The 9910-nt window shown below is 34.4% G+C and overlaps 2 protein-coding genes across 3 annotated transcripts; one reads left to right on the top strand and one right to left on the bottom strand.

The window, feature by feature from the left end:
* Positions 1-870: 870 nt before the first annotated feature.
* LOC117996208 (protein Asterix) lies at positions 871-3090 on the top strand. The gene is made up of 4 exons (XM_034984238.2): positions 871-1190; positions 1281-1392; positions 1957-2072; positions 2950-3090. Exons 2-4 carry the CDS (start codon positions 1281-1283, stop codon positions 3046-3048), a joined length of 327 nt encoding a protein of 108 aa, XP_034840129.1. The 5' UTR covers positions 871-1190; the 3' UTR covers positions 3049-3090.
* Positions 3091-5001: 1911 nt separating this feature from the next.
* On the bottom strand, positions 5002-9896 carry LOC117996448 (uncharacterized). Of its 2 annotated transcripts, XM_034984506.2 has the most exons (6): positions 9302-9855; positions 8770-8973; positions 8440-8532; positions 7697-7768; positions 5863-6978; positions 5002-5493 (listed from the first exon to the last, which is right to left on the bottom strand). In XM_034984506.2, exons 1-5 carry the CDS (start codon positions 9351-9353, stop codon positions 6896-6898), a joined length of 504 nt encoding a protein of 167 aa, XP_034840397.2. In that variant the 5' UTR covers positions 9354-9855; the 3' UTR covers positions 5002-5493; positions 5863-6895. The 2 variants fall into 2 exon arrangements, 1 of the variants encoding a protein (XP_034840397.2); XR_011238524.1 differs by having other exon boundaries at positions 5867-6978; positions 8770-9896.
* Between the last annotated feature and the right edge of the window lie 14 nt (positions 9897-9910).

The raw sequence follows: 9910 nt of genomic DNA on the forward strand, positions 1-9910 counted from the left end.
GACTATTATTGAGATCACCTATTCTTAATAAGGTCCATTGACGAACTTTAAAAAACGAATTTTGTGATGAATTTACTTTTGATACATGATTTTTGTTCAATGTTTATAGTTAAAATGTGAACAATTTGTATATTTTGGATGTTTTTTAAATTGAAATACTTCTTAAATCAAATTTATAAGGATTTGCAAAAACGTGCTCCTTATTAGGCGAACTTACCTTAGTTAGTTATTTTGAAATTACAGACATAAAAAGTATACCTAGATAGATAGAGAAGATTTAAATTCGGTACTGTCCATAGGCATGCTGGTATATAGTGTGTTATCTATGGGCATGCATGTAATATCACTAGGTACACCACAGACACAGAGTATTCCTATTCATTCGCCCTTTATTCATCCAAGCTTCACCCACATTCAAAGAGAACACATTCACCGTGCATCATACAGCTGATCTGGTAAAAAAGGCTGTGTTGCCAGAAGGTGCGAAATGTACGAAATTCGTACAATTCTCGCTGTACGTTATGGGTCGTGGTCGTGGGATTATCTATGTATCTTCGGTCTTATTTTTGTACCTTTTACAAAGATTTTGTGGTTTTTTACACTAAAATCAACAAACCTAACTCACTATCTACCTTAATGTTGTTCGAAATTCAGCATTTAGTTAATTGATTTTCTAAACCCTTTTTGTTTTGCTTAAGTCAGCGGCGTCCATAGGCGGCGTCATATCTTTTGAGGTTTTCATCTTGTTTGATTCGTACTTTTCAGCATAGAGATTTTCAGGGTTTAGTTCGTAGGATTCGTCACTTATCATTTGGCAACACTTTGTGATCAACCACAGAATATAAGGGGGACAAGGGGGGGGCTTCCAACCAATAGCAAAATTTAACAGTGACGTTGACGTTTTGAGAGTTTTGAGGTGATTTTGTGAATAATGTTTAGAAAACTCGGAGATATTTTGTGAATAGCATAATATTTTGGAACTTGAACGTGGTATAATTGGCGTATTTATAGGTCTAAGTATAATTAGTAATTTCAGTGTTAGACGTTAGTCATCAATAAATAATATTTGTTGAAATAATTATACTTACAATTTCTGGCACTCTTAAATAATCCAGTATTCCTAAAAAACAAATTAGGGTTGTTTTAAATAAGTTTCAATTATTTGTGGACCAATAATAAAACCGCAAAAGGTATTTATGTACCTACCTACGATACAAATACTTTAAGGTTTTTAAGCAGACATTCGACATTGTTTTTGTCGTATTTCGGGTCCATTTCAGATGCAACTCACTGCGGACCCTCGGCGAGCTGATCGCGAGCGTCGCTTCAAACCTCCGCCACCGACATCGGCGCCTGCTGAAGATCTTACTACTGATTATATGAACATTTTGGGTAGGTAAAACATAGTTAAAAGTTAAAGTAGGAACCTACAAGTTACAACGCTTTACCTACATTTTAAAGCTGTAGTAAATGATCTTAAAGATCTCTATGTTGCATCAGCTGATCATAAAGTAGTTTTTATTATTAATTAAAGATTACTTAAATTGGTTAAAATCAAGAATATCAGACATCCTCTACAGATGAACTTCCAATAATGGATAATGTGGTAGGCCAATTTAATATCCAATTGAAGAGATTAAGTAGAATTTTAAGGTGTATAAAGTACGAGATGATGCCAGCAACTTTGTCCTCGTGGATTTAGATTTTTAAAAATCCCGTGGGAACTCTGATTTTCCGGTATTAAAAGTAGCCTATGTCCTTCCCCGGGATGCAAGCTATCTCTCTGCCAAAATTTCGTCAAAATCAGGTTGTGAAAGTCTAGCAGACAGACAGACAGACACACTTTCACATTTAGGTGAGTAACAGGTTAAGGTAGGTAGTAAGGTTTAGTTTAGCATTTGCATGTACTACTGAATTGTTTATTGTGTTAGTAATTACTTTGTTGTTCTATTTCAGGAATGGTCTTTTCAATGTGTGGACTGATGATGCGTCTTAAGTGGTGTGCATGGACCGCTGTCTTCTGTTCCAGCATAAGCTTTGCCAATTCAAGAGTATCTGATGACACCAAACAGGTATAAAATATCAACATATTCATTCTATCATTAATGGGAAAGTGTGTTTGTCTGTCTGCTAGCTTTTCACAGCCTAACCGTTAAACCAATTTTGACAAAATTTTGTAATGACATAGCTTGCATGATGCATCCCAGGTCAAAGTGAGGGATGGTCCTGGACGAGACATAGGTAGGACTAGGGTTTGTTCCAGAAAATCAAGGAGTTCCCACAGGATTTTTAAAAAACCTACATCCACATAGACAAACAAAGATTCAGGCATCATCTAGTTATGAATATAACCCAATTTCTTTTAATTGGGTTTGAGAAAGAAGTCTGATCTAACCTGACCTTCAGGTGAGGAGTGGTAATAAAATAATATAAAAACTTTGATTATGGGTCAAGTGTGTTATTCAAAAGGAAAAGGAAAATCTTTCTAAGACCCTTGTCATTCTTGTAGATTTAAATCACTCATAGAAGCCAGGCAGAAATTTACAATATTTAAAATAGGTAATGCGAATGAAGCTGTGATAGCCTAGTAGGTTAGGTCAGCCTTCTAATCGGAGGTCGGGGGTTCAATCCCGGGCACGCACCTCTAACTTTTCGGAGTTATGTGAGATTTAAGTAATTAAATAGGACTTGCTTTGACGGTGAAGGAAAACATCGTGATGAGACCTGCATGTCTGAGAATTGTCCATAATGTTCTCAAAGGTGTGTGAAGTCTACCAATCCGGTGGTGTGGAGTGGTAGACTATGACCAAACCCTTCTCACTCTGAGAGGAGACCCGTGCTCTGTAGTGAGCCGGCGATGGGTTGATCATGATGATGAATGCGAATTTAATAAAGAGCTACTGACATATATAAAAAATATATTTAATTAAACTCAATTTTTCTCTTCAGATTGTCAGCTCATTTATGCTTTCAATATCTGCTGTGGTGATGTCCTATCTGCAAAATCCAGCACCGATGTCTCCACCATGGGCTGCATTGACCACATAGCATTAGCAGCATCCATTTGTAAAAAAATAAATTTATTAAGTACCTAATGAATTTGCTCTTTATTATTTACTAGCTTATGCTCGCGACTTTGTCCGCTTCCACTACACAAACTTCAAACCCCTATTTCACCCCCTTAGGGGTTGAATTTTCAAAAATCCTTTTTAGCAGATCGCTATTTCCTACTACAGCTATCTGCATGCCAAATTTCAGCCCAATCTGTCCAGTAGTTTGAGCTGTGCGTTAATAGATCAGTCAGTCACCTTTTCCTTTTATATATTTGGATAATGTAATGTAAATCACCTAAAAAAATATACTCAATTTGTTTTCTATTTTTAATAAGCGTCCTAGATGTGAAAAGTGGTGTAAACTATTGGACTACGAGCGCGTGCCAGACCTGCCTTATTTTATAAAAGCTGAAAGTTTACTCTGTGTACTGTCCCCAACACTGATAAGTGATTGTATCTTTAGAACTGGGACTGCACTAAAGATGCTAATTAGTGTTGCCATCTACCTATATTATTTTATAGATTTTATTATGATAAATTAAAAATCTTTAACTGTTTTGTTTTGAGTCACCAACCAATCATAAACGAAAACTATGTTTTCTGATTGAAAACACATATTATTATTTTACGATTTTGTCGTGAGGAATTTCACCCTCACCACCTGGGATGTCCAGATATGCAACTAGCGTGGCCCCCTCAGTCCCTCTCGCTCAAGCAGAGGTACTCACTTGTGAAATGTTATTCCGGCTATTTTACGGTTCGCTTCGGCTATTGTAGCCTAGTATACTGCAATCCACCATTGCACAATAACTTCAAAAACAACAAAACAAATCAATGTTTTCTTTAAAATACTTGAGTCAACATAACCTCACTTCACGTTGTTTGCCAAATACTCACGTACAAATACATTTTGGCAAACAAAAAAAAGTGGCCACGGTGATAAGAACAAAACATAATCATTTTGACACGTTCTAATAAGAGCTTAAATGCCATAGAGATGGTAATCATTGATCCAAGTTAAATGCATTTAGCTATCTCGCTTTAACAGTCAGTGTCACAATAGGGCTCTGAGCTTCTAATAGTCCTTGTTCTGAGGCGGCGGTAATCACTTAACATCAGGTGACCCGCCTGCTCGTTTCTATCACTACTGATCACTACAAGATCACTACCTACTTTAAAAATAAACTTATTTTGTCATAAAAATGATTGCTGTCACGCGTAGATAGAGTAATAAAGGTAGATGCAGGAACGTTTGCTTTCTCATTTGCACTAAAAAGAGAGCACAGATAAAGTTACTAATGTGATAAACAGAGATGCAGCTAACCTATTTTTTGTCCCTTATCGTGTAACTGGTTTTTTCAAGAATACATACAAGAAGTTGCAAAACAAATTTTGAGAATTCGTGCCGTAATTGTATTTCTCATGAGTTATTTACTTGTTTTCACATAAAAAACGTTTAATACAAATATTGTTGATCGGTTAATACAAATATTGACTACTAAACAATGGTAATAATTGTCGTGTTATTCATCGTTACGTCATGCTATCGCTATCTCATACGCGGTTACACAGTACTTAAATCTACCTATTATTCTATCTACGCTGTCATGTCACTATTGTAGTATTGTAGTGATTATATTCTCTTTGATTGTAGTCACAGACTACAGTGTATATAGGAGATAGACTGGTAAGTCGGGCCGTCAAGGCGCCCACTTGAAAAGCGCCATCTAGGAGACGGGTTTGGTACTAAATACAGCCAATACCCAGTATATATACCTACCTATATACATACTTTATAGTTTTTTAAATTAGGTAGGAATGTGGTGTTTGATTTGCGGGAGTTTTGAATGGTACTTATCTTGGCAATACTGATAATTACCAATATCACAATGGCATTTAACTCCCGCCAATCAAATTTAATTCAAAAATTAAACACAACTTATTATAAGTTATTTAAACTTTTTCAATTTATTTATTTTATAATAAATATCAGCATCACATTTAAGTGGATCTCTTGAATCAAAAAAGTGAATTTTTCCATTTAAAATAAAATTAATATCTTTGCACCAGTTATTTATTAAAAAAATGACAGTTTCCTTGGTCAAAAAATTAATAATTTTGTCTCTATGTGAGCTACATGATATAAAGTTAAAATTTATATTTGATAATAGTATTAATTTTACGTACTCTTGTATTTTATTTTTATTACTTCTGTTTTTCAAAATTTCAATTAGGTGATTTTCGATCTCAGCGAAGCAATCAAAAATGTTTCTCGTCGGATAACATAGCCATCCTTTGTCATTGTATTCGCTAATTTTAATATGTTTATGAAAAGCCTCCAGTTCCTTGCTGTAACTCCCATTTACAGAATCAAATAATTCGTCCATCAATATTAACAAATCGGCCGTGTCTTTATTTTCAGCTGGAAGTTGCCCACAATCTAAAAAGAATAAAAGGACATGTTAAATACTCATAAAATAAATTATAATAAGTAAAAATTAAAATATTCTATTCTACTAATTAATAAGAATGGAACACAATACACAAATAAGCTGGATAGCCTAGTGGTTATGACGTCGTCTCCTACTCGGCGGTCACGGGTTCGATCCAGGGCTTCAGGGATCCAGCGTGATAGACTGCCCAAAACCCTTCCCACTCTAAGAGGAGACCCGTACTCTGTAGTGACCCGGCGGTGGAGTGATCATGATGATCATGATGAAGTAGAAAACCTTGCATAAAGAGTAAAATCCACCAACTTTGACAATGGTAAAGAGAGCAATGTACATCAGTATACAAATCAAGTAGGTACCTGCCATATATCCAAGAGCAACGCCGACTGTCCGACTGAATACCTGAGTGCAGTGTTTCACTTTCATTTTAGGTATTAGTTTGGGCACAACATGTTGCGCCGTTAATTTAGGCACCAAGCGGACACCTTTATAGCCTGGCTGCCTGTGGTACATTTCTTCTAAATGCTGCCATTTTGCAACTTTTTGCTTCCCATCTTGGGTAAACATTAAATTTTTGTACAACAAATTATTTCTTATACCCTTCATCAGATGGGGTGCATCAAATAAAGGAAAAATCTTTTTTTTATTTAATTCAAAAAACTCACCAGTCCATTCTTTGTTGTCTCTTAAATATTCTATTCTAGTCTCATTTAGTAAACTGTTTATAGCAGCTCGGTTTGATGCCCCCTGGTCACAAACAGTGGCCACAACTTTTAAACCTGTGGCTTCTACTTCTTTTATGACAGTTTTTATTTGTGCCTTTAAGCTGTCTGCTTTAATAGAGCCTCTACAAAATGTGAAATAAACTGGTTGTTTGAATTTTTTTATGATACCTCTCACCATAAACACCAAAACATGGTTACAAATTTGCTTCTTTTTTTCCTCACCGTCATCCACCATACCAATAATTTCATCATTTTTTCTGCAGTAGGCTAAATTTGGTGAAATTGCCATTTCATCAAAGATAATCGTACAAAAATTATGGTTGTCATTTAACTTTGTTACAGGTTTCTTTAATTCTTCAAATAATTCCACGGTTTTACCTGGCTTGAGGTTTATTTTTTGTAATAAAGTAGAAAGTGTTTTTCTCTTAGGCAAAACACTAAAAGAACTTAGAAACCTATATGCCTTTGGACTGCGCTTGTACAATGCAAGGGAAAGAATTTTTTCTTTAATTGTGAAGCGTCTTCCTTTTGCTTTCTTTCCAAATTGAGTGACTTGCATAGCAAAAAAAGTTTTTGTCTCTTCACTCATATTTTTCATCAAAAGCTCAAATTCTTCGGTCTTTTTAAGTTTAATAGCAGCCTTCTTCTTAAAGTAGTCTTTCTGTATTCAACATTTTTTTAATTGATATCTCATATTTGAAACTTCTTTGCAGAGTTCCTTCTCTTGTTTGGTGAGAACCCACTTCTTAGCTGAAAGTAAAATGACATCAAATATTAAAAATTGCTGTTCATTAAGTACCATCATGATTAATCATGGTTCGTCATTAAGTGCAATCGTATAACCATTATGTTAAAAAGCGGTGACAGCCTAGTAGCTATGACTTTTCGACAGGTTGGGGGTGCAATCAATTCTAACTTTGCAGAGTTATGTGCATTTTAAGAAATTAAATATCACTTGCTTTAATGGTGAACGAAAAAATATCTTAAGGAAACCTGCATGGCAGACGATGGCCTAAACTCATCTCACTCTTAGAGGAGACCTATGCTCAGTAATAAGCTGGCAATGAGTTGATCATGACTAAAGATATTATCAATGAGCAATAAATTCTTAGGGTTATCAAAATAGAGCCTTTTTAACCGACTTCAAAAAAAAGGAGGAGGTTCTCAATTTGTCGGAATCTTTTTTTTACTGTTATTCTGCTGCTAGTCTTTCTGACCGTGTATAATATTGTTGTCTTGAAGTCATATTATACAGAGTTATTTAGACAACCTGGCATTTTTGGGGCAGAAAAAATATTGATCCCAACTTGATATGCCTGAGACTTTGTCCACATGAATTTGTTTTTAAAAGTGTCTGCTACAGACAGAGTATGAAGCATGGCATGATCACCACAGTAAGTTATAATATTTAACTAAGCCAAGTAAGTTATAAAAACTTTTTAGTTTAAAACTAAGGATTCTGATATACCTTTTAAATTGTCCTTTGAGTTTAACTTAATAGCAACTGCAGGTACTGCTTTACTTAATGTTGCAACAAGTCCTGCAAAATACCAAAAATAACACATGAGATAATAATACGATAATCTATACCAACCAATTTTAAAAAAATCTTTTACAAGTAGAAATCTACATTATTCCTGAGTAACATAAGCTATATTTTATTTTCAAAAAATTAGAGATCCACATGAAAACTGTAATAAGCTACCCATGCGAAGGTAAGGTCACTAGTTAATACTAAAGCTACCAACAATGGAAATGAAAAAATGATGTTTGATTTGAAAGGTATCAAACTTTCACATCAGTAGTTCATTTAAGTTATACTACACTATTCTATTAGTATCTAATTAAATTGAAAAGATATGATCATGTAAATCAAAAACACAATTTTTTTGCATTTCCTATTGTATGGCATATACATATCTGCCATGTTAAAAGATAAACTTAAAGGCGATTTAAAATTATAGGGTTACTAGCTTATGCTTTCGACTTCGTCCGCATGGACTACACAAATTTCAAACCCCTATTTCACCCCCTTAGGGGTTAAATTTTCAAAAATCCTTTCTTAGCGGATGCCTACATCATAATAGCTATCTGCATGCCAAATTTCAGCCTGATCCGTCCAGTAGTTGGAGCTGTGCGTTGATAGATCAGTCAGTCAGTCAGTCAGTCACCTTTTCCTTTTATATATTTAGATTTAAGATTTATAATTACCTGGTGCCATTTCCATTTCATTAGAATTTGATATGAAACTGGAGCTAGTATGCGGTTCAGAAACAATTATTGCTTCAGCAGCAGCCATATTCTCTAAAATAAAAATATCAATATCAAAACCATAATAAAGTAAATACATTGAGATATGAATTATTCACATTAGAGAGTAAGACTTGTCCATGTTTCTACATAAAAAGTTCTTTTAAATAATTAACTTGAAACCATAGCTGTCTGATATTCTGTGACAAGTTACATAATATCTAAAATATACCAATTAGCAAGTGACAATATTTGCTAGTTACAAAGGTACTTTAAAAATGTCTAACCAACCTGCTAAACAGAGTGATGGGATGGCTAGGGAACACAACTTTGTTGGGTACAAATAAATGTCCTCAAAATGTCTACGACAGACCCTTCTGTTGCTGTAAATGTAATCTTTATCTAATTCCGCTACATGACCCCCAATCTTCTTCAGCCACACTTGAAACAAATCAATGTGCTGATTTGGGTTGGGGAAACGGTGCAGTGAGATACCTGGAAATACATAATGAAGTAAAGATATTAAACATCAAGCTTATCTAATTATAGTGATCCGACTAATAGCTTATTTCTATTGAGAAAAGTGCTAAAAACATTAAGTCACTGTTCAAACATCAACATTTTAGGGTTTAGTACCTACATCTCACGTTTGCAATTAAACAAAACTGTGATGCTAGAGCTAACGCATCTTGTCAAAAAGGCATCCTTGCATCACTGCATCCTTGAAATGATAACTTTCAAGGGCAATCTTCCGATTGAATCAATTGAGTATATGAGGCAGCAAGCAATACTTTCTGATATAAAACAGAACGAATTTACTTACCATCGCCTGCAACAGTTGAACAGCCAGGCACAGAACATACTTTTTGAGACATTTTACAAATCTAAACTTCTAAACCACTAAACAAAATCAGATTGCAACAGAGTTCAGGGGGAAAGCCAAGTTATCGTTTACACAAGAAACAGTAGTCCAAAAAACAAGCCAAAATAATAAACGTAGGGAGGGATCGTCGGAGTCCGAAAGCAAAGCAAAAGTCGTGAAATCTTTAATATCAAATAAAATTACTCCCAAAACTGTAGAACCACCATAGAATTTCGTTATGAAATTAATTCAGATTTCAAACTTTTCTGATACTTGTCAGTTGTCACCAGTTTTCTTGACCATAGATATGAAAATCTAGAATTTGAAGAACATTTAACTATTATTTTAAAAATAAAGCTTAATTTTAGCAAAATTTATAATAATTGAATATTTCTTTTTTCCAAATAAAAAGAAAGTATGTTTTTAATTTAATTTTTCACAATATTGGAACTTGAGTATTTTTTATTATGTTAACACTGTCATTAAAAATGACTTACATGTTAACACTGGAACATTATTTCTAAATCCAGCTCCTAGATGGCGCTATTAATCTAGTTTAGCAGCAGAGTT

This window comes from Maniola hyperantus, chromosome 3, assembly GCF_902806685.2.
Source record: "Maniola hyperantus chromosome 3, iAphHyp1.2, whole genome shotgun sequence".
NCBI lineage: Eukaryota > Metazoa > Arthropoda > Insecta > Lepidoptera > Nymphalidae > Maniola > Maniola hyperantus.

Bases quoted from the DNA above. Each gene is read 5' to 3' on its own strand.
- LOC117996208 (XM_034984238.2), top strand. From the start codon at position 1,281: ATGCAACTCACTGCGGACCCTCGGCGAGCTGATCGCGAGCGTCGCTTC. The intron at 1,393-1,956 runs GTAGGTAAAACA...GTTCTATTTCAG, and splicing joins TGATTATATGAACATTTTGG to GAATGGTCTTTTCAATGTGT. The intron at 2,073-2,949 runs GTATAAAATATC...TTTTCTCTTCAG, and splicing joins TATCTGATGACACCAAACAG to ATTGTCAGCTCATTTATGCT.
- LOC117996448 (XM_034984506.2), bottom strand. From the start codon at position 9,353: ATGTCTCAAAAAGTATGTTCTGTGCCTGGCTGTTCAACTGTTGCAGGC. The intron at 8,533-8,769 runs GTTGGTTAGACA...TTTTTATTTTAG, and splicing joins CCCATCACTCTGTTTAGCAG to AGAATATGGCTGCTGCTGAA. The intron at 6,979-7,696 runs GTATATCAGAAT...TTTTACTTTCAG, and splicing joins CTCAAAGGACAATTTAAAAG to CTAAGAAGTGGGTTCTCACC.